Source organism: Vidua chalybeata, chromosome 23, assembly GCF_026979565.1.
Source record: "Vidua chalybeata isolate OUT-0048 chromosome 23, bVidCha1 merged haplotype, whole genome shotgun sequence".
In the NCBI taxonomy this organism is placed as follows: domain Eukaryota; kingdom Metazoa; phylum Chordata; class Aves; order Passeriformes; family Viduidae; genus Vidua; species Vidua chalybeata.
Genome location: NC_071552.1, coordinates 4,490,331 through 4,517,562, shown reverse-complemented (window position 1 = coordinate 4,517,562; position 27,232 = coordinate 4,490,331). Strand labels below are relative to the sequence as shown.

The following is a 27,232-nucleotide window of genomic DNA, read 5'->3' as shown; positions in this document are numbered from 1 at the left end:
ATTCAGAGCCTCGGGTGAAGTGAGGTCAAGCAAGCAGTGGTGGCAGAGCCCAAGGCACTCCTAAACCTCCTATCTGACATTTTGCATCTCAGCTTTCCCCTCAATCCATGCAACCCCCACCCAAAAAGAAAGACAAGTTGTCAATTCCCTGTTGGAATAAAACTTTCAAACCCCAGCCCAGAACCTTCTGGAATCCCACCAGCCCACAGGGCAGCCTCATCCAACTGGAAGACACACACAAGAAGCTGAAGTTTGGGGCAAACTTCCCTAAATAATAATAATGGCAAAGAAATCAATAGAGCCCTGGCACCCCCTCTCCACGGTACCTGCCCCCAGAGCTGCCTCTCCTCCCCAGGATGGGGTCTGACCCCATGCCCTGCACCAGTGATGTGGGAGGGTTGGGAAGACTGAGCTCCTTCCCACGTGAGAGATAAAACCAGAAATGACAGACAGAAGCCCAGCATCTAAAAGGGAAAAGATAAATGGCTTCTGAAGGGAAATAACCTGCTGGACTTCATGTGTTTGGCAGCACCCTGCTAAGTGCAGCATCAGTCTTGAAAACCGCTGCAAGCTCAGCAATCGCAGGACAAAGCACAGGATTCTGTCAGGGCTTCTTCCCAGAGGGAGCCCAAGGCTCAGGACTGTCTGGTTTTGGCCACTTGGATGGCTCCCAGCTTGGGGAGATGGGCTAGGAGAGAGATGTAGCAGGGAGAACAACTTTCAGTGCACACAGCTGCTTCCTGCAGATGGGCTGGCCCCATCGCTGAATTACCAGGCAATAAAAGCAAAATCAAGGAAAATGCCTCAACTGCACCGCTGAGAGTGTCCAGCCTCAGTTATAGAGTCTGGGCAGGCCCCAGCTGCCTCTTAAAAGCTTGTGTTGTACACAGGGGGTCTGACATGACTGGGGAAGGGGTCCAGAGACAGCTGGCTCTCTGATGAGTGCTGGAGCATGACACCCACAGCAGGAAGAGGAGGGAAAGTGCTGCTGCTTGGGAACACGACAGAAAAAGGCAGCAGGAGGCAGCAGGATGAGGCCAGCACCCCTCCTACAGCGGGCTAGAAAACCCCATTGCTTGGAAGGAAAATCAATACACTCCATCATGGACCTTCCCACTTGGGGCACCTCAGGATGGGGTCTAGAACGAGACATCAGCAACTGCACATCTCTACCTCAGAAACCTCCAGAGTCCTTGGTGGCATCCCAAAATGCCAGTCCTGCAGCACAATGATGCTATGAACAGGCACACTCCTGCACAGGCAGATTCAGGGCATAAAGCCAGCTCCCCAAGCTCTCTGTGCCATCCAGCAGGATGTTACCAGCCAGCTGCAGCCTGAAACTTCTGCAAAGGTGGCTTTTCCTACCAGCTGGGAATGGATTTAAGACTGGACTGGGTCTCAGAGGCAGAGAAGCACCTTAGAACTCCCAGCCTGCTCCCTTACAGCCATCCCAGACAGTGATTCCCACCTCAGGCTTCCCACTCGCTCACAGGCAGCAGCTCCAGCCTTGCCTGGGTCACCATCTGAGGTGCCTCCTGCTTCCCCTCTGCCCACCAGGCTCCTTACTCCATGGTACAGATGAGATTTCATTTGTCTGACACAATTTCTCCTTGACAAACAAGAAAAGCTCTTCTGGCTGTGCCACAGTTTCTTGTCCATTCCAGCTGATCACAAATGATTTTGTTTGTTTGCTCCAGAGCATTGCCAGGATGGAAGGTGAGCTATCTCCTACAGTAGTTTCTCTCACTTTACTACACCAACCACTGTATTGCCCTTCCCAGGGGTCTGGAACATTCTCTACCCTTTGGGATGAGCAGCAGCAGTCCTGACATCCCTCCAGCCACTTCCTGCAGAGCCAAGCAGGAACAGCATCAGCCCAGGTGATTTATATTAGAACTCCAGCAAGAGAGCTGGGCAAAGGCTGAGAGAAACCTCTCCTAAACAGTTTTGCAGTGGAGTTTACCCGAGCTGCAGCAGGCAACAAAGACACGTCAAGAGCAATGAGACAAGGCAGGGGAGGCATCGTAGCAGATAAAGGATTCTTCAGGTATGAGACAAAACCAGCTTTGGAAACCTCGCAGAAGTGAGTTTAAAGTCTCCAGAGGATATCAATTGAGAGTCTGTCACTTGGTGTCAGGATAACTTTCTGGACAGCTCTCGTAGCTTGTTAAGCTCTTGCCTGGGCTGCATTTGAGCTCTGGTGGCAGTGCTGTCTGTGAGCACCAGTGCTGAAACCAGAGATGAAAAAGATCTGCTGAGTCCATGCAGCTTTTCCACTATCCCTCCAAAATTCCCCACCATGACCTGCAACATCCCGGTGTTGGGCTCAGGGTTGCTCCAAGACACACTCCCACAAGGATGGGATGTCTCTAAGCAGGGGCAACACTGAAAAATTGGGCTCCTCTCACCCCAAAACAAGGGCTGGGGTGTCCAGGAGGGATTTGTGGGCACAGGTGGGAAATGCAGGATGAGATGCAGCAGCCCGTGTAAAAGCAGGTGGCCAAACCAGACGGTCGTAACACTGTCTCAGCATCACAATCTATGGCTTGGGTAGGAAATAGCCACTTCCCCCACAGCAATCATTTCATCAAAAATCCTGCAAGACTTCTGCTGTTCCCACTAGCCCTGGATCCCTAACTATAATTAAGTCCAAAGAGCCTTCCCGCAAGAACAAGGGAGGAGAGGGTGACTCAGACAGCGATGGGACCAGTCAGTGCAATTATCATACAGTTAAGAATATTAATTAAAAACAGCCCTCCCCCCAGTTAAAAAAAAAAAAATTAAAAAGGCAAACGAATCAATTCTACTTAAAGGAATATATGGGGATGAGGAGAAGGAGCAGGGAGGGTGACAGAGACAGAGATGGGACGCGCTGTGAATGCTAAGAGCTTCCCACCGTGGCCACTGCCGCAGTCAGCCCCAGGCCTGGCTGCTTCCAACAGCTACTCCGAGTCTCCTCAGAAATGGGCTCAATCTTTCCTTCTACCTGCTGCCGCATCAGAGCAACTCCTGTGATCACACAAAGGACTTTAAATCTTGGCTTTAACTGCCTTGATTGAATTAAATGCAACACGACGGTAAAGCCGGCTCCTCATTCCAGGTACGAGCAAGGAGCCCTTGCTCTCCCGCTAACGGCACTCTCCCTCTCTCGGAAATGATGAGTTGCTCATGGGTTATGCTCTTTAAGAAAGGAAAAAAAAAGTCATCTGATAAAGTGGGTTATAAAACTGGTGGCGGTAATAAACGGAGAGCAAGGAGCCTGATGCAAAGCCTGCGGAGAAGGCAGAACCTGCTGTAGGGACACAATATCTGAACCGTGATTAATACGTGACCGTGGGTGACAGCTCAGGAGCAGCACAGGTGCCACCCACGACACAGGGGACAACAGCAGCAGAGGGTAGTCACCCAGACACCAGAGGGAGGGTGTCAGGAGAGGATGATGAGTGACTGGTTCCCAAGTGTTGAAGCTGAGGGAGTGGACGTGCCTGGAAGGCACCTTCTGCACAATCACCTGCAGTCCTTCAGTGGAGATGCTTCCACCCCTCTGATCAGCTGGGATAAAACCCAGCCAAGGTTTCCAGGCAGGATCAACCCATTGGGATGGCCAACCATGACCTGCCAGCAATGCCCCCACAGCAAACACACTGAGCAACGTGCAGAGAAAGCTGTGACTCAATAGCACTCTGCCACAACAGCCTCTTTGACTGCGGGCACCACACAGGACAGGCCACGGGCACGAGGGGACGAGGTCAAGCAGTGACATGATGAGATGGGAACAGGCTTGCAGTGACCCATGATCCTCCAAAAAAGGTACTGTCCCATGAGTGAGAGCTGCAGGAAAAGGCATCTCAGGTGCCTGGGTTTATGAGAGGGAAGGGAGGAGACACTGCAGAAAAGGACTCTGAGTGGAGAAAAACTGATGAGAGCACAACTCTGGCACTCCCAATTCCTGCCTGAAACTCTCCAGGCCTTGTCACTCCAAGACAGACCTGTAGGGACCAGCACCACCACGGACTTATCATAGAGGGTGGAGAAGAGCTAAGCTTCCTTTTCTCCTTCCATGTTCATCCTCCTCTCCTGGGATTTGTTTCTCAGTGAAACAGGAATAAAGAGGAGCACGCTCCTGTGGCTCCTACGAGCCCTGACACAGAGCAGGATCTGTCACAAGAAGGTGCCCTGGGAGCATAAACCATTTCTCTTTATCAGCCTCTATTATTATCGCATTAATGGAACCTTCACTGGCAGGATGGATGCTCAAGTGCCCAGGAAGCACTCCTGGCTCTTTCCTGCCCCTCCATGGGAGCAGGGCACTGTGCCGACAAATCCCCAGGAGAATTACGGCCGAGTTCCGGGCACAGACACGACTATCGGTTCCTTTTTATGAGCCTTCATTGTTATTACCACCTATTTCTTTTTACATTCCTGCCAAAATACCAAACATTAATCTCCCTCGCTCCCTGCAGGCAAAACATGGGTAATTGGATTTATATGGGTTAGAAATTTGTTAGATTTTTATATAAATATATATATATACACACATGAACACATGCACACAGACGGAGAAGATATAAAAAACCCAGTGGAGGGATACGCTATCCCATTGGAACTCGGGTACCAACTGGCTGAAGCCAAACCCCCCACATTTCTGTGCTGGCTGCTGGGCTTTATTTTAGGAGCTCATCCCTCAATGCTGAACTTCACACACTGAGAGTTACCAGTCGTGGATTTTTCTTTGGTGCACCCTTTGCAATGCCCTGGTTTTACCTTTACCCACTCCCTTCTTCCACCTGACATTTTTCTTTCCCCCTTCCCAACTTTTTTTTTCTCTTCTTCCACTTTCTCTCTTCTGGAATCCCATTCCTCTTGTCTCCAGCTCCAGCCTGGAGGCGACACCACACACAAGCCTTGGCACACCAAGAGAAGAAAAGCAAGATGTGTGACATGTCCTCAAGTGTCCCCACTCTGAACCCATCAGCACTGGAGATGGCACAAAGTACCTCATCAGCATCAGCACAATTTGCTGATCTTTTACAGGATGAGAAAAAATATCTTAAATTTACAGCTTACACCACAACAGATGTTGTTCTCATTATCCTCCCCCTCCACAGAGAAACAGACTTGGAGACCCATTTGTATCCCAAGGAACAAGTCCGTCAAGTGAGCATAGTCATGGAAACAACTCATTTTAAGCAAATCTTGGGAAATATTCATAGGAAAACAGAAATATAAAATGTGACTGTTTTGCACTAAAGAGGTGACCTTGAAGGGTTCTGTCAGGAAAGACAAGACCTACATATCAAATCCAACCTGCAGTAAACAACCCATTACAGGCTAAAAATTGTTGACAGGGGCTGTGGGGAAATTATTTTTCTCATTAAAAAAAAAAAAAAAAGACAAAAAACCAGCACATCCTAACCCTCAAAGGCTGCTCACAAGGACAGAGGAAGAAGTGATAGTCACTGAATCAGATATTTCTTATGAACTGTCTGCTAGTCTGCAGTATCTAAAGATTATCACTTAAAACAATATGTCCAGCTGTTGTAAAAAGCATCCGTGGTTTAGGGCTCAGGAATGCAAGGAGGAGGCAAACTGTGAGAACAGTCAAGGGAACAGAGAAACTCTTAGGAAAGCAGGAATGTGAAAGACAGCCACTGTGCCCCCGTTTGGTTTTGCACCGTTAACACCTAATCCTGTTCCAGAAACAAAGCCCTGAGCTCCTGAAGGAGTGTGTGTGATCCAGGGGAAGGACAGCTATTACCAGGGAGTTTATTATCCTTGCAAAAAGATCTCTGTACCCTATAGCACAAGGATTACCAACAGTTCAGTCTCATCCCCAGGAGGTAAATATCACCACTTGGGAATATTTCTGCCTAGTGGAGCTTAAAAACTTAGCATGGGAGGGGGTGGGTTTTTTTTGCTAGACAAGAGGACCTTCCCAGGGTTTGAATCCTGGCCCTGGGAGATGTGACAGTGAGGGTCCCCTCCTCCCTCTGCAGAGCCCCACCAGCTCACTGTGCTCTCCAAACCAGCATTTTCTGCAGCAAACCCCCAGGGTTGTGGTTCCAGCCTGTGTCAGCAGGACTCCCCAGCTCTCTGACACTGAGCCCAGCCCTAGACCCACATAAAACCTGCCTGGTGCTGGCTCAGCAGGAGAGGGGTTGGCACAGGCAGCAGCCCAAGCCTTGCTGGCTGAAGGTGAATTCTCCAAAGCCAGCCCTGAATCGCCTCAAAGCCAGACTTGAATCTTCCCCTTGCACAGCAGGACCATGCTCTTGGAGCAGGGACAGCCAGTGTTGGGGACAACGAGCCTTAGGGACACTCAACTGCAGGGACAATGAACCTCAGGGAACACCAACCTCAGGGAAAACCAACATCAGGGACAATGAACCACAGGGAACACCAGCCTCAGGGAAAACCAACATCAGGGACAACCAACATCAGGGAACACCAGCCTCAGGGACAACCAGCCTCAGGGACAACCAGCCTCAGGGACAATGAACCACAAGAACACCAACCTCAGGGACAATTACCCCAGAACAACCAATCTCAGGGACAATGAGCCACAGGGACAAAAAACTGCAGGGAACACCAATCTCAGGAACAACCAGCGTTAGGGACAATGAACCACAAGGAACACCAGCCTCAGGGACAAGTAGCTCCAGGGACAGCCAGCCCAGGACCAGCCAACATCCGTGACAATCAGCCTCTCACTGCACAACCCAACAAGTGACCTCACCCAAACCAGCCAGCCCTGACATGAGCTGAAGACCAACATTCATCCCACAGCAAAGGACACCGGGACTTAAACCTCCCTCCAGCACGTCCCTCCCTGATGCCAACAAGGACAACAGTGTGGCAGGGGCTGTGAGGCTGCTCCAGCCCCACCAAGGTGGGAAGGGGCACAGCCAAGGACATTGGGTACCAGCTCCATGGGCTCAGCATCTGCATTTTGGCAGCATCATTGGTGCAGCAGGCTGGGGAGGAAGGAGCTCTCCTGCAACCCCCTGACCTTTCTCCAACCACCCTTCCAGTGGCTGCAATATTACAGTGAAATTAGCGGGCACTGTAATTACAACTATCAGGAGCAGATAAGACAAGTTAAATACCAGCTACCTAGGGAGAAATTATTATGCCAGCCAGGAGGATCCAAATGCCAGAATCCACGGCTGTAATTTCCCTGAGTCGCCAATTACAGCTCCGCCACGCAGCGAGCTCTACCTTGGAAACGGCAGGTATATATTTAGCTGCTCCAGAAAACTTTTTGGGTAGGAGAGGAGGGGGGAGGAAGGGGCAGCAATGGAGCAAGTCCTCACTAATCTGCTCTGCGCTAATCCCCACGCTTTTAGCATTTGCACACAAAGAGCGGCGACTCTCTTCCCGCTCCCCAGCAAGGATTTAACAGCAGAGACGTGGATGCATTAACGCTTCTTTTCTCTGCCGGGTCCGTGGCTGCTGTTGCAGGGTGACAGGTGAGTGTCACAACCCCCATTAACGGGTAGGTACACAGAATATCAGCGGTTTGACTGAAAAAGAGGCAAAAAAAAAAAAGTGATTTTCTGACTTCCCAGACCTATGCCTGGAGACTGTGGTCCTGCAGCCTGCTCCTGCTGGTTGTATTTTACTGAGGTCTCGTAGTGTGCTGGAAAATAGACTGAGGTAGGTTATTACACCAAAAGAAAAAAAGAAGAATCAAAGCAGCATTGTCAGAAATAATTAAAACCATAATTGCAAAAATAAATGGAAGAACAGCATCTCGTGATGTTTTATTCGGGCTTTTTATTTTTAATTGGAATCGTTCTCACACTGGCTAATTGACAGAATACAGCCAGGCACGGAGTCTTGGATGCGAATGAGCAAAGCTAGCCTGACTTCTTGGTCTCCTTCATGGACAGGCAGTAGGAAAGGCCATGGGTTCACCAGAAGCAGACAAGCCCAGGGGATTTGACTTGAAAATTTGCCCTTATATACAGAGATAAAGCAGCTCTGTATTATTTAGTTTGGAAAAAAGCCTAGCTATACCTGCCTCAGCATCACCTATGAGTACCCATTCTTCTAATCATCACTGATAAGCCACTGCTGTTGGGTCATTTTAGAAATGGGGAAACTGAGGATGAGAGCAGAGGGGCCTCCTTAAGTCCTGGTGTCCCTGCAGTGACAGCCACAGAGAAAACTCAGCACACCCCATATCCAAGCTAATCCCTTCAACCTCTAAAATGCACTCTCTCCCTTAACGAAACCCAACAATATTTCTTAAATACAGATAAAACTATAAAGCCTTGAAATTTTGAGCAGCTGGTGGTTTATGTCTTTATGAACTGTACTGATGGCTGCTGTAAAGGTCGGTTTGCTGGCGGCACAGCGGGACGATCCCATTTCCATCCCCATTTTAACACCGTGGGAATATTTGCCACAGTTTCCCCTTCGGCTCATGGAGATGCTTCCACCACCGATGCAGCTGGGATAAAACCCAGCCAAAGTCTCCAGGCAGGATCAACCCATGGGGATTGGCCAACCATGACCTGCCAGTGATGCCCCCACAGCAACCCAGGACACGAATCCAATGAGCAGCATGTGGAGAAAGCCAAGACTTAATGGCATTCTTCCCAAAAAAAGGAATTTAATCCTTGTTTCCACATCAAATCCCAGCTGGGAGATTAAAAAGTGACCATCTCCAACGCCCCTGGTGGTTCCCAGTGTGCTCCTTGTTCTGTTTCATATCCCAGACTGGTGGGAAACATCAGTTACTCCTGCCATCTCAACACCTGAGTTTTGTGTTCCTGAGTCAGGGAAGAGGCAGTTTGGGTTTATTTTAACAGTACACAGAAAATTTCCATACTGCCTTTAGTTCCCAGGAGAGGAAAGGTGCCTGAGTATTATGGAAATTGTTCTTACAATAAAAAGGAGTGAATTACCAACAATCTCTGCTTAAAACGGAAATTATTTGTTGCTGATCTAAGATGACCTGCAAGTTGCCTGTAGATGGAGCCTGAGTTTCTGCAAGGATTATGCTGAGCCTCCCTCAGAAAAAGGGTGGAGAGCTGGAAATGGAAGCGCCCAAAATCCAATACAGGAAACCCACAAGCAGCCTGAAAAGCCTCCAGATTTCCTCCACCACTTTCACGCACGTCCGCTCTCTCTCCCAGCTCCTTTCTGTAATGCAAGGGGTGGCTCAGGGGCTGATCTTGGAAAGCAGAGAGCTTCCACCAACCCTGCAGGAGCCAGGGAGATTTGCAGGCTCAGCCCATCTCACAACCAGGATGAGGGAGAGGACCTGGCCATCCAGACCTAGCAGGACTGGGGCTAATTCCGCAAGAGCTACACACTGGAATTACACCTCTCAGTTTTTCCAAGCCCAGCTCCTTGGTTTGAGCCCCAAGAAAAGTGTCATTTGCAGGGAGGACAGCAGAGGACACCACCACCTCCTCCTGTGGGTGCACAGGAGAAAACACCATTTAGCAGTGACACCACTCACTGGGAAAGACTTCCCACGGCACTTCCCCCTGCCTGGCTCTTCAAAGGAAAGCAGAGCCTGCAAATAAACATCAGCCCCATCCTCAAGATGCTCCACCTTTGTCCTCCTGCCTTCAACCCCGCACTGATGCCACCTCTTTGGCTTGTTGTGTGCAATTCCCTGCCCATCTCCAGATCCCAAGGGAAGATGGAAAACTACTTGTCACCCAGAGGCTGCAGAGGGGCAGCAGCAGGAAACAGGGAGAGGAGAGAAGAGAAGGACCACTGGGAAACAGCAGTGCAAGAAAAGATGGAGCAGACTGGGAGCAAATGGGAGCTGGAGGCAGAAACCTGCCTGCAGCAGGGGAAAGCTGGACTTGAGGAGGAAAAGGGAGGGGGTAAGAGCATGGAAAAGATGCACTGGAGAGCCTGGGTAGGAGCAGATTCCAAGGGGGGAAATGGATAAAACCAGGTGCTTTTGGGGCAGGGGCTTCCCCTAAGTGTCAGCACTTGGGGGATGCAGAGTTTCTTATGGGAAGGCTAAAATCTCCCACCACTCCAGGGCTGCTTCACAAACATTCCCCCTGCTAACAGCACAGAAAAGGGGGACAGAAGATTAGAAATTAAAAAAAAAAAAAAAAAAAAAAAAAAAAAAAAAAAAAAAAAAGAAAAAAGGAGATCCAAGTCAGCCCTCTGCTGGCAGCAGGCTCGGCTGGACTTGCAGGGACTCCCCAGGGAGCAGGCACAGGCACCCATCCTGCTCTGACTGCCACCAGCATCGCCTCCGAGAGCCCCAAAGCCCACACTTCACTACGGAGACAAGTTCCGACAGCGAGGAAAAGAGCACCAGGGCCAAAGGCGCCTCTCTGGGGGACTGTCCTTCTTTTAACTGCCTTGCTCACACAGCTCAGGTTAATCATCATTGCAGTTCAATTAGGAAGAGCACAAGGAGACAGCCCTTTGCTCTCCAGCTGTGCCACAGCCCCCAGGAACACGGGGTGATGACAAGCATGTCCCAGCAGGTCCCTGGCAGGGACCAAGGAGAAGGGACACATCCCAAAGTCTGGCAGTGAGCGTGGTGGGAAGAGGGCAGACAGGCAACCAACACCTCCCTCCGCAGCACGGAACCCACAGAGCCAGCCAGAGCCTGATTCCCATAACCACCAAACACTTCCCCCTACAAAGCCCATCTCAGGCACGGAAACCTGCCCGGCCAGCCAGGTGAGCACAGCAGCCTCTGCTCAAAGCAGCAGCAGCTCCTCAGCCGGCTCGGCTGCTCACGGAGAGCGCGACAGGCTCTGCTTGTGCCATCCCCGAGCCTGGCTTCGGGAAGAGCAGCTGCTCTCTGCTGCAGCCCTGCTCCTCCGGGTCTGAGCGAGGGAGCAGCCAGACTCGGGTGAGGGGCACACGTTGCTCGCTGGTGCAGAGAAAGCAGACAAACTCCTCCGGGCTCTCTTGCTCCACGCTCACGTCCCACCATCCCCGAGCTCCTTCCTCAAGTCCCACAGCTCCCGGATTAACCGGCTCAGATCTTCCCGGGGCTGTCTGAAGCACGCACAGCACGACCCAAAGCCCCATTGCCTCCCCGCTGCCGTCCTAAAAAAGGCTGGGCTGCTCCCTGCTCCTCTGGCCCCGCTGCTGCGATGCCTGTGGAGAGCTGCCGTGCTACCTGGCGATGCACCGCGTACACCTGTAACTCATTCAGGGAATGAAAGGGAAGCTCGGCTGTGCTGTGCGGCACAGGAGTGACCCATCTGCATATCAGCCGCCTGTGTTTCTCCTACAGCAAACAACGTAAGGGAAAGCATCCATCAGAATTCATAAGATGCACCCCTGGAGTAAAAGATTGATTTGATATTAACGGATTCGTGCAGAGACTATAAAGCGATCGAGGAAAACACTGACACCTCGGAGGCATCGCAGCCCTGGAAAGCCGCTGGCAGTGCAGGCTGGCACCGGTGCCAGGAGCACGGACCCCCCTCCCCTCCCACGCAGGCACAACTTTGGGATTTTCACGCAGCACTAACTCACTGTCTGCCACCTAAACCCCTGTGTCGTCTCCTCGTCTGGCACCCGCAGCCCCCCCAGGAGGTTGCCAGCCCCGCGCTGCAGCCCGAAAAGCACCGGCGCATCCGTCCCTCCAAAAGCGCTCGCATGGGGTGACCCCACCACGACGGGGACAAGCTGCCACCCGGAGTGTCCTCTGCCACGATGGGGACAAGCCCCTGGGACACGTGCAAAGTCTCCAGCTGGTCCCAGGACCCTCCGGCAGCCCCGCCGGGCACAGAGCATCCCCCAAAAGCCGCAAGCAGGACCCCCCGACTCCCCAAAGCCCCGGTCCAGCTGCTCCTACCTGAGCGTGGCGCTCTCCCCTTGCCGCACTGTCACGTTGTCCATGGCTTTGGGGAAGGTGGCATCTCCGCTGCGCACGGGCACTCCTGCGGGCACAAGGAAGAGCAGCCTGAGACAGAGGACGACCAGGCACCTCCAGGGCAGGGCCAAGCACCCACCGACCCCCATCCTGGGCAGCGGGGACTTTTCCAACAGGCAAAAAACACACCCGACAAGGCGAAAAGGGGGAAGGGGTGGGTGGAGAGGAGGGATGGGGGGGAGCAAAACCACCGGGGCGAGCGCTGCGGAGCTCCACGGAGATCAGGAGAGCCCCCGGCAAGGCTGGCTGCGAGCGCTGAGCCTGCCGAGCGGCATCGGAGGGAGTCCCGCTGTCCTCGGGCGAGGGAGGAGGACGGGAGGGCCGGGGGGAGGAGGAGGAAGAGGAGGAGAGAAGGTGCGGAGCACGAGATGAAGGTCACAGATGTGTGGCTGCTGGAGACGCTACTTTCAGCTGCAGCTGGGCAGGCGCTGCGGAGATCTGGCATCAAAAGTTTATAACCCACGGAGGAAACGTGAGTGTCTGTGAGAGGAAAGGGAGGGCGGCATCGGCACCGAGGGGGACACAGCGGGCCGGGGCTGGGCTGTTCTCCGGCTCTTGCTCTTTTGTTTAAATCACAGAGGGAAAGGAGAATTAAAAAAAAAAAAAAATTAAAAAACCCAATAAAGCTCCCCAGAATCCCGGCTCTGTCGCAAGATCGAAACTTCCCCGCGGAGCTGCAGGCGATGTCCCCGATGCTCCTCAGCTCTGTCCAGAGGGTCTCGGAGCCCCCGCGGGGCCGGTGGCTGCTCCGGCTGCGGCTCAGGCGCGCCGCGGGGCGGGGGGGACGCGGGGGGGCGGCGGCAGCAGCACCCCGGCCCCGGCCGGCAGCATCCCCGGGGTTGTCATGGCAGCGGCTCCAGCGCTGCCCGGCGCCTCGGCTCCCGCACGGCCCGAGCCCCGCACACGGGCGGGCGGGCGGCAGCGGGGCGGGATGCGCAGGAGGACACGCACATTAACCCCCGCCGCGCCGCGCTCCCGCACAGGGACCGGGGCTGCCACCAGCCGAGGGACCCCCCAACCCTTCACGCGCTTCAGCCCTGCTGCAGAGGGGGCTTTTCTCGCACCACGCACCCCCGAGCTTGCCCTCAAGAGCAGCAGGTTGCCCAGACCCTTGCCCACCGCAGCATCTTTCCCTTCCTCCACCTGTTGATGCATATCCCTGTGGGGGACTGGCTCCAGTTCTCTCTCCCGGTGAGAAACAGGGTCCTGTCTCCACGTCTTTGCCCCATGGGATGGTGAAAGACAGCTCCAGAGCATCTCCTGTCCTGTCCCTGCTTCCCGACACTGAGGACCTTGAATTAGGAAACCCACCCTGCCACTCACAACAGAGCATCAATCAATTTCAACAAATTTCCCCCTTTGGAGACACCCACAGACCATCATTTATCTATTCAAAGAGCAGCTGAAGGCACCAAGACCTTGGTGACCATCCGGACACATCTGTGTGTGCTCACAGAAGAAAACGAACCTCACGCTGCCAGTTTTCCTCACACAGCTCCTCAGCCCAAGCCAGGCTGGACCTTGGCTGGGTGCCTTCCTCCAAAGGACATCTGCCTCCTCTGCTGATATATCCCAGGGAACCTGTCCCTTCCAGGGGCTGGAGGAGGGAAATAACCACCAACAAAGAAGTTTTAACTAATTCAGGACCCCGACCTCATCCAGAGATGCAAACACAGCTGTTAGAACTGATAAAGGGGTTTTGCAAGGGGTTTTCAGTGATCCCAAGCCCAATTTTCAGCAGAGCAGGTTCTTTGTACGTGGCAGAGGGACTCAGTGACCCTCAACAGCCACTAGCCACAGGCTGGCACTGCAGAGATGTGTGTTGGCACCAGCACCAGCTCCAGAGGGCTGCTCGCTGTAGCCTGGATAAATAGGACAGCCTGGGAACCCAGGGAAGCACGGAGAAAAGCAGGGCTGAGCTTTCCATCAGAAAGCTTCTTCAGCTGCTGAAAAGTTGGCTTAACCCTGAATGTGCAGGTTGGCTGCTTCCATGCCAGGGATTCTTTGGGGGGAGGATGGAAAAGGAAGGACACTCTACTCCTTCCTGAGCTGCTCCACTCTGGCACAGAGGAGCCATGTCTGCTGGAAGGGAAGGAGCAGCAGGAGCCAGCACAAACCCATGGCAGACCCCAGCAGTGAGACCACAGGCGCTGCTGAGCCTCACCCTGCAGCAGGATTAGCTCCAGGGGACAAGGATGCTGCAGGGACCGCAAGCTCTGCTGGCTAAAATAGTGTTTACCCCTTGGGACAGAAGCTGTAGACGTAGAGTGAGTGTAGAACAAAGCCTGCCAGAGACAGAGCAATCCAGAAGAGGGAAGATTTATAGGGGAAAAAAGCCTGTCTGCCTCACAAAGAGACTCTGAGGAGGCTGCAGAGCCATGGACCCATGAACGGATGCAAAGGCAGGGAATAAATGGACAGACAGAGAACTAAACTGGCTGCTACACACAGGTAAGGGGATATGGGGCATCAGGGAGGGGAGAGAGAGAGAGCTGGGAAGTGAATGTGATCCATATTTATGTAACTGGGTAGGGACCCAACAGCCTGGAATGGCTGTGCAGGACACTGCAGGAGACATGGCTCAGCCACGCTCATCCCAGAGGCCACTGTGGGCACCCAGGGAACCAGAGCTGCCTCTCCTGGTTTGGTATTCTGGGCCACCCCACCACAAATATGTGCCAGTCTCACTGCTGGGGTTAACGGTACCTCCCCAGTGACTGCGCTGCCATCAAATGACGGGAGCGAAATGGGACGTGGGAGAGAAAAGAGCAAGGGGAAGAAACTTGAAACCCAGGGGGCTGCAAAATTTGCATGAAGCACAAAGTCAGCAGACACAGAGGCAGAGGCACTTTTGCACCGAGACAGTTGCAGACCTGAGGTTGTGCAGGGTGGCTTCAGTTCAGGTCCATGGCTAAAAATATCGCCTCGCTGAGAGGGACTCAAGGCTGGCACAGGCCCTGGGGGCACCAGGCATATGGCAGTGCGGATCCTGCTCCTCACGGTGACGTTAACAAGCCCTGACCTTCTCTCATCATCCAGAGGCTCAGGAAGAAACTGAGCTGGCAAGGACGAGTCCCTGCACCTCCCCGGCTGTCGCCTCCCAGCCCACTGTCAATCTCGGCTTTTATTAGTGGTGCAGTTTAGCCTCCCTCTTCCTCCGAGATTTCTCCCTCGTTGCTCTAATCAGGAGCTTGCAAATGTCAGGAGTACAGGCCTGGAAGTAATTAGTGAGGGGCCAGAGCCTGGGGGCCATGAGGCTGCTCAGCCACAGCCCTGCTCCAGCATCGTACTGGGAAGAGCCTGCAGCCACTGGGACCTACGGATGGCCACCCTGGGTTTCATTCCCCAGCCTCATTCCTGCTCCCAGATTATTCCCCTTTTCTCCACGCAGCTCAGGGCACACTGAAATGCTCACTGTGCAGCAGGGAGTGAGTCCAGCTCCCCTGGGATCAGTGCAGTGAGGGATGGAGTGACTGCAGTACCACTGGGACACACTTGGCCAGCAAGTGCCACCTCCTCCCTTGGGACACTGCCTCTTCCAAAAGAGATCCAAGAACCATTTCTCACTCCTTTTAAACCTGCCTGGGTAGGGGAATGCTCGGAAACGTGGACACAGCTGTACCACAGAGGTGTGCTTCACCCCAGGACAGTAGCTTTTCCCTCAGTGGGCACAACAAAGCATGTGCTTGTCACAGTCAAAGAAAACTAAATCTTAAGGTACAGATAATGAGAAAGAACTTTTTTTCCCTGTTTTTTCCCTTTCTCTGAGATGAACTTTGCTGTCTCTCAGCTGTTCAGCCTTGTTCAAAACAGAAGGGGTTAATGCTGCACCCAGGAAAGCAAAAACCTGGCAGAGCTGTAGGGAAGAGCAATCCTTGGAGGCCTTGTGCTTGTTTAATCAAAGAGTAATCTTTGCTTCCAGGGATTCGCCCTCCAGCACCAGTGGAAGTGGAAGTTCTCCAGATCTCCCTCTGGAAACCCCAGACAAGATTTTCAACAACAACAGCTCCTCTCTGGTCCCCTGCTGGCAGACAGCCACAGGCACTTTTTTCACAAAATTGGGCTCTTTTAAGGCATTTCTCTCCTGGGGCATGGGGAATTTCTAATCCTGAGCATCTTGGCCACCCTACCTGGCCAAGACATATGTGACACCTCCATGGTGAATGTGGAGCTGTGTCTTGGTACCCTGCACCATCCAGATGGTGTCTGGGCTTGGGGCTATAAGATTTTTAACTAATTTCTTTCCACACTATTATCCCCTCCTCCCTTTCCTCCCACCTCCTCTTTCTCTCCCTCCTTCTCTCCATCTGTCTCTACCCCTTTTCTTCTCCACCTTTCTCTTGCACACTTGCAGCTGCTAATTTTTCCCCGGCATATTTGGCAATCCATCCCAACACCTCTTCCCCCACACCCCACCGCCCCACTTTGTGTTTTTCCCATTTGCTGCCGAATATTCTCACTTCTTCACCCAAAAGAGACGGCACGAGCACAGGCAGGAGGAATGCACACCCTCCCCATGCAGGGAGAATCACATCTCACTGCCCTGGGACAAAACTGAGCACCCACCAGTTGGTGGGAGGGGGTACAAAGCAAGGCATCACCCCTTTCCCAGGTGGAGAACCTTAGGAATGGGATTCACAGCTGCACTGACCACTGCCAGGCCACTGCCACACACACACCTCCCCCTCTCTCACCTCGGCCTCTTCCCAGCAGAATTTATTTATCCCACTTAATTTTTCCAGTTGTTTTATCTTGTTTTATCTTCATACTAGATCAGGCTCTCTCTGCAAACGGAACTTTTATTTTCCGTGCTGTTACATTTAATGCATTTTATCGCACGAATTCAGCAAAAGAAAAAAAAAAAACAACAACCTGCTGAGGTAATTGTGGGAAAAAAATGTGACTTGTTCTTCACATTGATCATGTTGCTCGAGCTCCAAGGGCAGAAAATCCAGACTGGAGGCTCGAGCTCCTCATTTACAACTGGCTCAAGGCTGGTTTAGCAGTCAGTGCCCAGGTAGCCCCTCCAACACCATCCTTGTGCCCTAAATTCACACACAAATCCTTCCCTCTTCCACAAAATCCCCCCAAGGCCACACAAACCCAGCCTGCAGTCAGGATTACAGCGTGGGAAGGCAGGTCGTGGTTGAGCAGGACCCACAGCAATCCCTGGGGATTTTAATGGGATTACTCTACACTTAACGCTCAGCGACAATCCCCGGCTGAACCCCGGCATATGGCACCTTTAAAGAGTGTGTAAACCTGACAAATGAAATCCAAAACGGAGGCAGCTCCGCAGACACCCACCTGGAGCAGTTAAAGCAGCCTCCTCCTTACACCAAATATTAAAGGAATAAAGAACACCAGCTCTGAGAACACACGGTGCTGCTCAAGCAAAGCTCGGAGGGGCTGGGACACCCAGGGGCAGCAGAACCATCACAACATCACCCAAAAAGCCTGAAAAACACAGATTTAATTTTCATACACCATATCTGACAACCATCCAGGATGGTTCAGGAGTTTTTTTTCATTTTTTTTCTAAGGAAAGCAAAATGTTAAGATTTTCTTTGCGATGCCAAGATTTTTTTTTTTGTTGCAATTTCTGATGGTATTTAGTACATTTGGGCAAATTTTCAACTCCTGCGCAGTCCCTGTCCCTGAAAACCCAACTTTAGAGGGAAGGGATGGGGGGGTCATTACAGACATGTGACATTTTGCTTCATTGCCAAAACATTTCCATATGAAAACAGCCAAAGTTCAGGCTGCATCACCAAGGACATTGTCTTGGAAAAAAAACAAAACCAAACCAAACAGCACAACAAAAAACCCATCACAGTGCACAGTCTCTGCCAAAGAGATGCTTCCAGGAGCCCTGTCCCAAATTTCCCACATCCTTGGGAAGCAGACAGTGACAGGACAAGGGGGAATTACTTTGACCTGACAGAGGGCAGGTTTAAATTTGATATTAGGATGGGTGAGATAAATTGGATATTAGGATGTGAGGGTGAGAGGCATTGGTCATTTCCAGAGATGTGGGTGCCCCACATATAGAACATCCAGTCCCACCCCTGACATGGCCAGGGACACCTTCCCCTATCCAAGCCCCGTCCAACCTGGCCTTGGACACTTCCAGGGATGGGGCAGCCACAGCTTCTTGGGGCAGTCTGTGTTTAACAGGTTTTTCCATCTTTAGTACTTAATGACCTCTCCCTAGGACAAGGTGTGGAGGCACAATCACGTTCCCAAATCAGTCCAGGAGTAGGAGAAACACCAGAAAAGTGGCTCTGGAGCACAGATGCTGAGCCTGGGAATGAAATATGCATTTGAACCCTACCAGCCATTACAGACTGGAAACGTGAAGCAGGATCTGGGATCCACCCCTGCATCTACCACGGTCTCACCCTGGCCATGGATACACAGGGAGTTCTCAGCTTCCCCCACCCGCCAAGTGGAGCAGGAATGCTTCTCCCCTCTCCTGGGAACATTACAAGGCTCATTTCATAGATGTTCACAAAGTATTCTGTGAGCTCTGCACTGAACTAATAAAAGAACAAATAAATAGATATCACATTGCCCTGTTTACCCTGTTTCTAAACACGAAGCCATCACATAGCCTCGGGGCTTATTTACAGAATACAAAGTTGCAGGAATGATCAGAGAGCAGCTGTGCCACCTACACTCCATGCTGGAAGAGGGAAACACCAGCTCTGGGCTGTCCTGGGAGGCTCCAAATGGCATCCCCAGCACAGGTTAGAGAAAGGAAAATCCTATATTCCCATCCTCCTCGGTGTGTGCTGCTCTTTTTCACACCTGGATGGCACCAGAACCTCTCTGCTCATGGAGCTGGCTGGGCTGGCACCACCAATTCCCATGGTCAGGGCAGCAGGACCAGGTGTCCCCCCAGCAAATCTGTCCTCGTGTGATGCACAGCTGAGTGACTGCACACCCTGGAGCTCCACTCAGACTCAGGGTAGCAGGGTTTGCCTGCCCAAACCAAACCTTTTATATCAGCAGAGCAGCCAAAGCAGCAAGATTTCAAGATAAAGAGCAAAACATGCCTGACTGATTCCATAGAGGTAAATGGGGGCTTGAAAACCTGTATTGCCCTGAAGGAATGGCTTGTGCCCTGCAGCCCTGAAGTGCAGCACTGTGCTCCTCTGCCCACCACATACCTTCATCCCTCCAACATGGTCATCTCTGCTTGGGCAAGACAATCCCAAATGTCCCCGGGCTCTCAGCACCACCCGGGGCAGCCCTGCCCTGCCACTCGTTTTAAGCTGCCCAGAGCAGCTGTGGCTGCCCCATTCCTGGAGATGCTCCAGGCCAGGTTGGACAGGGCTTGGAGCACCCTGGGGTAGTGGAAAGTCCCTGCCCATGGCAGGGGGTGGGACTGTATTATCTTGAGAGTCCCTCCCAACCCAAACCACTCTGGGATTTTCACACCTACACACACACACCGGCTCTCCCAAAGCAAGCAAAGCAGCCTCCAGAACATCTCACTGCTGGGGCAGCTCCTGGGAGCTCCCAGCTCCTGCCTGTGCTGCTGCTGGAAGGGCTGGGAGCTGCAGGGAGCTGGGTGGGATCTCTGCAGAACTGGGGAGGAAATTGCCCTGTTCCCACTCCTCACCCTCCACACTCCCCTTGTCTCCAGGTGCTGCTGGGCAGGTTTGGCAGTTGTGTTATGCAGGTGAAGGTCTGAACACTTGTTCACAGCCTGTCTGAACTACCCGGGCTGCTCATGCTGCAGGTCCCAGGAGAAATAAAAATTCTCAGTATTTTCAGTCTTCCCCTCTGTGGCCAGTGCAGGTGATGTTTCTTCAACTTTGAAATTCCTGCTTCTAAGGGCTGAAGTGAGGGGGAGAAAACCATTAGGTGAGGGAAGGCTCTTGCTTCCTGCAGGCTTTGGAAAACTTTCCTGGGAGTTTGATGGGAGCTGTGGGTAAATGCTGGTGCAGGTCTCTGCTCTCAGAGGCAGCAGAGCTGCTCCCTGAATGTCTCACTGCTGATTTATTCCCAGTGGGATCGGGCACAATGAGATAAATATGCAAGTGGCACAGCCGGGGTGTGGACGGGAACATCTCCATCTTCCTAGGTCACCTTTAATTCATCTGTTTCAGTCAGCCTGGCCTCAGCCATTCACTTCTGACTCCAACCCAATTCTCTTCAAAGCCCAGCTCTGCCTGGATGCTGGGATTAAAATCTAGGTTTGCAGCAAACAAAACTAAGAGTGTTTTATGAGGAAGAATAACCTTGGGGGAGAGTTTGACTGCGGTTTCAAAGGCTGAGCAAGGTTTCTGTGCACAGCTCTGCCTGAGTTCTGCTTGCTGTCAGCAATCCCTGCTATCTCCAGGCTGCTGACAACCCGACAATCCCCGATACCGCAGGAAGGAAACAACCTGCAAGCTGCAAAGCCACTATCCCATTTTGCAGAGAGAATTACAAGGTAGGAAAAGACAAAGGAACCCAAATACCTCTGGGGAAATAAGAGAGCTGCCCACAGCTATCCTGGAAGCCCCAGGTCCCTCTAAGGCATTGTTCCCCATGGACACGTGGCTTGGAGCAGCCTAGGTTGTCACCAGGAGCTGCTGCTCCACAAACAAACAACCCTGAGGCTCCTTCTTCCTTAAAACCCCTTTAACCCCACCAATTCAAACAGGACACAGCGCTTCAAAACCACAGCTGTTCCAAAACAGCAGGTACTGGGTCCAAATTGATCTTCCCAAGCCGGACAAGGTGGTGCAGGACACCAGGGTGAGCCTGCCCTGGGCTGTTCACGCCCAAGGAAGAGCATGAGAGAGCAGGATGAGCTGGAGAGCTCCATCCCTGCATCTCCTCTGCCTCCTCATTATTAAAGCTAGCGTTTGTCATGTTAAGCAGCTGTTCCAACATAAAGCAAAACTGCCGAGAAAAATACAAGTGTTGCAGATGGGCTGCATTTTCTTCCTAACTGCTTTATTTTTATTTATTTGTGGGTTTTTTTTTTTTTTTCCTTCCCATCTCCTTCACCCTTTACAACTACCCCTGCTATTGCAGCTGGCTCTGTGAGCCACCATCCTGATAAGCAGCCGCTCCTCGCTTCTTCTGGTCCTCGCAGGCTCTTCTATTCATTGTTGTTTCTCTGTCGCTACAAATTGGCACTTCTAAAGAGATTTCCAGGCCAAGTATTAACCCCCTCCGGAGCCCAGGCACATAAACACACACGTTATTTGTCAAACGAGAGGAAGGCAGTCGAGCTGCAGGGAAATTTAAGTGACTTGTCTGAAAGAGCAGCGAGGAGCTAAGGCGGAGGAGCTGACAAACGTTTCTTACTGCCAGGACCTGCTCCCTTCCTTTCAGCCCTGTCTGCAGCCAAACCCCTGAAATCCTTCCTCTGCCCCATAAATCAGCAAACTCAGCTCCTTTTCTGAACTAGAAACAGGACCCAGGAGTCCTGACATCACACAGCACAAAATCAGGTTTCCTCTCATTGCAAATTCTGGTCAAAACTCCTTATAGAGAAAAGTTTTATAGAGGTTTTTATTTATTGTCAACTCCTGGATGATAAAATGAGGCTGCTACAAGCCCTATTTATTCCCCACCCTCGCAGGAAACAGAGGGGCTGAGATGTGAAACAAATCCAGGGCTCCAGCACTGACCCTGGGCTCGTGCTGGTTCACAGAGCGCTGGGTGATTATTTTATAATAGCTGATAGCATCTGTGATTTAATGCAGCTGTTAGAAATTAGCAAGGACTCCATCGAAAGCGTCCCAGTCACTCACGATAACAGGCTAATAAATCATTCCCCCAGTGCTCCGTGGCATTTATGGTTCTATTTTAGAGATGCAAAGTATAGATCCGGCTGCTCTCCTGGATTTATTTTTATTTATACTTTTAATAATGCAATTAAATAAATAAATTTAGGATGTTGTGACTCTGTTGCCAAAAATGGCACCGATGAGAACTTCCCCTGCATGACTTCCCTTCGTTATTTTCTCCCCACTAGCCAATTAAAGGGAAAACAAATGGCTCTAAAGCTGCTCCAAGATATTGTTTCCAGTGCACAGGGTGAAAAATCTCACACCACAGAAATCCAGGGGAGGCAGAAAGGGAGATGAGGGAGGAGAAGGAAAAGCTGGGCTGGCTGTCACTCTCCTCTCCATCCAGATTTCCTCCTATCACACCTCAATCCTGAACATCTACAGGCTCCATTTCATGGACACCTATAGGAATGCACTCACAGCTGCCTAGTCTTCAATCAGCCAGCAAGCCCAGCTTTATTAATTCCTTCTGGGGTGATAATCTGGAGCATTCCTTATGCTCCTAAGTAAGCAGAAAAGCAGCAGATTCCCTGTTTCTGCCCACTGCAATCTGGGTGCTTAAAAACCTTCCCTGAATGGGATGCCTGACCCCAGAGCAGGAGGAGCTGTCCCGAGGCCACCTGGCCAGGCTGGCTCTGCTCTGAGCCACTTCACGATGGAGCACACCCTGCCCTGTCTGCATCCTTCCAATCAAACCCAAGGGAACTGCATTTGCTGCCGGGGATGGTGTGTCTGGTTCAGCCATCCTGCTCCCCAGGGAATGGCCAAGGCAGGTGGGAGCACCCCCACCCAGAGGGAGCTCATTGCTCTGAGGTGAGCCCCAAATCCTTCCTTCTCCCTTTGTTTGCACCTTGCAGCAACACGCTTGTGTCCCAAATGGCTCCAAAAACTTCACAAAGGGTGCACCAAGGAGCAAAGCAGCCATCACTCTGCTCACCACCCCCTGGGATCCTCCTGCTTCTGCCTTGGCACACTCATTTTTCCACCTGCCAGAAACCAACACGCACCAGCCTTCAAATGTCTCACCGATGGGGCTGGAGCAGCGCAGAGCCAAGAGGGGTCTTTAGAACAGGGAATTCAAATTCAGAACTGGGAGGAAAACCCTGCCATTCCCAAGGCGTGCATGCCAGGGAGAGGTCATGATGCATCTCTCCTGCTCTTCCCCCTAAGTGAACTCCCTGAATGCAGCATGTCCCAGAATCCAACACACCACCCATGCACAGCTTCAGGGTCACAGCTCCTTTCAAAGGGCTTCTCTGACAGGGCTCACCAGGCTGGCTTTGCTCAGCCACTTTAGAGAGAGAGGGGGGAAACCTTGGGAGCAGAATTGGGACTGGAAGTGCCTTCACTGACTCCCGGGGGAGGCTCATGTGGGCTTACATGTCGAGCTTCTCTCGAGAGTTTTTTCTTACACTCCTTAAAACGAGCCTTGTCGTGTATTCCTGCACATGGCCAGTGAGCCTGACAATCACACAGACATCCTTGGTGCTTTTCAAGGTCAGCTTCACCCCTGGGAGGTTTCCATCACTTGCAGACCTGATCCATCCTGAGTCCTGCGTGGAGAACCCTGATCCAAGGTGGGGAAAAAGCACCCCAGTGCCTCTCCTCAACATTACCAACCTCCTTGCTCTCATGCCTTAAATCTCACCAAAATATTAAAATAAGGCTGCTCTTTCTCCTTCATCTGAGAGTATTTTCAGTTAATAAGGAGAAGGAACCAATTTATTTCTCAGTCACGCACTAAACTCTGGTGTTAGCAAGTTTAGAGTAAGCCAACACCCAATAAAGTCTGCACAGACTTCACTGGAGCTGAAGCAGATCTCTGTTGGGTCCATTTAAAATGCTCTAAGCATTTCCATCATATCCTTACTTTTAAGTAGAGTTACAGTCAGAAAAATTACTCTGCATACATGACCCCAGAGGGTTCATATTTCTTCTCCTGCGGTGACAGTTCCAAACCAGATCTGCTTAATTTACAAGCTGGGAGATAGGGTTGCTTTCCCCCCTCCTTAAAACTGCCAGCCCTGCAAATTTCTCTGGAATGGAAATAATTGCCTCCCCTCACCAGCTCTGCCACTGGAGTGCAGGATATACAGCCCTGGGCATGGCTCCTGAGTGGATGGGACAGGGAATCCCATCCCAGTCCCCATCCTGGCTCTTGCTGACCACAAGCAACCCAGAAATTCAGAGAACATGAAGATTCCCAGCACTAAGATGCTGAAGATGGAGATCTTTGGAGCTGCAGAAAACCTCCATGCCTGGCTGTGAGGTCTCCTTTTAATTATAGAAACTGATTTTTTTGCAATTACCGTTTAATATAATGCAATCTCTCATTAAAGCAAAGGGTTCAACCGCTCTGATCTTTTCCCATTTAATAAAGACAGCAGGAGAAGGCTCTGGGAATTGGCACCACCCACCAGACTGGCATCTCTAGCTCGGGAGTGCCGGCGCAATCGGGTCAGCCAGGAGAGCTGTTCCTGGCGTATTCCCAGCTCCCTGCAGAGTCAAAACAAGCAGAGCTGCTCCCCAGTGCTCCGAGCAGGGAGATCAGAGGTGTTCCAAGGAGGAAAGGGCAGGGAGCACACAGCCTGGGAGCTCCATGAGGCTCTGAGCTCCTTCTCTTTGTAAGTTTTTTGGGTTTGCACATCTCCCATGGATGGAGGAGCCACAAGTCCATCAGCCCATCTGGGATTTTTTCTGCCCTTCCTGACAGCCTGCTGCCTTCCTCAGAGTTCAGAAACATCCTCAGTCTGACACTGAAGATCCCCAGGTGTCCCTCCCAGCCCATGAAGTGTTTTGATCCTGCAAATACCCCATTAATGCCTTTCTAAAAGAATCAAGCCTAGACAAGCCTGGCTTGATGGGTGACATGGGTCCAGCCAGGGCACATCCCACACCCAGCATCCAAAGAAAGTCCTGTTGCCTTCTTCAGAAGACATTTGGTACAATTATTCCCTTCTTTACCCCAAATCCTCCCTTAGCATGCAAGAAAATGAAGCAGCCTTGATCACCACAAAAAGAAGGGGGTTTCAGAAAGCACTTGTAGCAAGAATTTAACAATAAAAATTCTAATTAAATATTTACATGTTTAAATACATTTGTCATGTATTTTCATTAATAGCATTCTGTGCTGTCTTTAATTTGATAATCTCCTCACCCTGTGCAAATCCTGAGACACATCTGGCACACCAGCAGCACAGGAGCTGAAAAGCATCCCCGAGGGTACACAGCACATGGGGGCAGAGATCCATGGTCCTCTGCTGGGATCAACATGAATGGGAAGGGGAAACACAACAGAGGGAGCAATCTGGAAATGGGTACCCATAGCCACGTTACACCAACTCTGTGGCAAGCGGAGATGTGAGGATGCTTTTCCTGCTAGGAGCAGTACACAGCAGGTGAAGCAGCCAGAGGACAACGGGAATCAGAGGCAGCTCTCAGAAAACATCCTGGTTTTAAGAGCATTAGCATGTTAAAGACAAGCCACTCAATTTTCCAAAGCCTTGAAGATCTTCTGAGCCTCAGCTCTTCTTCCTAATGTGGAAGATAAAAGCGGGAAACAAGAAATGACCTCAAATGTTCCTCAGTCACAGAATCACAGGATCATCATGGAATGGTTTGGGTTGGTAGGGACCTCAAAGCCCATCTTGTTCCAACCCTTACCAGGGGCAGGGACGCCTTCCGCTATCCCAGATTGTCCAAAACCCGTCCAGCCTGGCCTTGAACACTTCCAGGGATGCAGCAGCCACAGCTTCTCTGGGAAATCTGTACCAGGGCCTCACTGCCTCCAGAGGGAAGAATTCCTTCCCAATATCCCATCTATCCCTGCCCTTTGTCAGGTTGAAGCCTTCACCCTTGTCCCATCAGCAGTTCTCAGAAAACATCCTATTTTCAAGACCATTGGCACTGAAGGCAAGTCCCTCAACTCCTCAAAGCCTTATGGATTTGCTGAGCTTCAGCTCCTCTCCCTAATGTGGAAGATAAATGTGGGAAATGAGAAATTACCCCAAATATGCCTCAATAGATTCTATGATTCCATCTTTAGAGGGGGCAAAAAGCCAGCAGACTGACTCCAGCTGCTTGCTGATTCCTGCCTGGAGCAGCCTAGTGTTTAGTAGCTGGGCAGAGCTCTTCTGCAGTTATGTATTTATTTTATGAATATTATTATTATTATTATTTTTAACCGTGGAATCATTTTATTAATATTAATAAACCCGCAGAAAGTGCTAATTTCCTCCATCATTCTCCTAATTACCTCTATTGAATTGTGAGGATCATCTGCATGAATAATGATTCCCCGTGCATTTGCTTCACTGTACAGCACAGGAATCGGCAAGAGCCAGATCCTGCACCCACAGATGGCAGGGAAGGAGCTTTGGAACCACCAGCAGATGCCTCCTCCAGTAACTCATGACGTCTCCCCAGCTTCAAAATCCTGGCTGGGCCACCAGAGTCATTTGGCATGAACACAAATGACTGGGGCAGGTCTGCTAAGGGGAGGTGACCCTCCCGTGCTACTTCTCAGGGCACAAGGGCTCTCTCTGCTCCTCTGGAGCTCCAACACCTTCCCAAGTCCTTTCAAACAAAGATCACAGGGACAGCTCATAACTCTGTCTGACCCTCCTGGCCACTCCAGAGCAGTTTTGCCATGATTCTGGATGAGGCAGAACCTCAGCCTGGGTTTTGTCCCCAAGAGCAAGGAGCCAGCACAGCATCGCTGAGGGATAGCTGTGACTGCCCCATCCCTGGAAGTGTTCCAGGCCAGGTTGGACACTCTTGGAGCAACCTGGTGTAGTGGAAGGTGTCCCTGCCCATGGCAGGGGGTGGAACAGGAAAGTTTTTACAGAAACACCGAATCACAGAACTAACTAGGTTGGAAAAGACCTTTGAGATCATCAAGTCCAACCTATGACCCAACACCATCTTATCAACTTTAAGGTCCCTTCCAACCCAAACCATCCTGGAATTCTATTGTATCTCGCTTAGTCACACACAGGGACTGGAACCAGAAGGTCCCAGATCAGGTGGAGGAGGTGATGCCAGTGACAACTCTTCCCAAAGGAGGGTATGAAAGACAGTCTTCCCAGGAAAGACTGAGAACAGAAAAGCCTTCCATTTATTTCTTTTCTTGTTGCTGATGCCAAGATACTTTTCCTTTCCAAGTCATCTATAAGCTCCTGAAACCACAGCATGGGAATGTTTCCCAGTTCCAGAAACACCCCAAGTGCTGGTGTTCAGCATGAAACCAAGGAAGATGCATCAGTGTCACCTCCATGGCTCCTCCAGAGAGTCCCTGCTCTGCTGGCTTTGCAAGACGAGCTGCAAGAAAAGGGACACCAGAGCATCTCTGCAGAGTGTGACTCCAGCCCAGCCTGGCAGTGACAGCTGCACAACCCCCTCGGGCTTGCTGGGGGACCATAAGTCCTTAAAATATGTATGATGTTCTTGGATGGGCTCCATTCCCTGCAGCTCCCCCGTGCCTGCAGGGATGCGCAGGGATGCCAGCACATGGCACTGTGACACTGCACCTGTGACACTGCATCCCCACGATGGA

The 27,232-nt window shown here is 51.5% G+C and overlaps 1 protein-coding gene across 10 annotated transcripts in view; it reads right to left on the bottom strand.

Moving 5' to 3' along the window:
- OPCML (opioid binding protein/cell adhesion molecule like) overlaps positions 1-27,232 on the bottom strand; it is a 337,367-nt gene that overhangs the window by 94,516 nt on the left and 215,619 nt on the right. For 7 of the 10 annotated variants that reach the window (XM_053963647.1, XM_053963651.1, XM_053963654.1 and 4 more), the window contains one exon: positions 11,804-11,888. In XM_053963647.1, coding sequence (XP_053819622.1) covers positions 11,804-11,888 — 85 coding nt within the window. Of the gene's footprint in view, positions 1-11,803; positions 12,796-27,232 lie in introns of those variants that run through there. The other 3 variants (XM_053963652.1, XM_053963653.1, XM_053963656.1) reach the window with 2 other exon arrangements.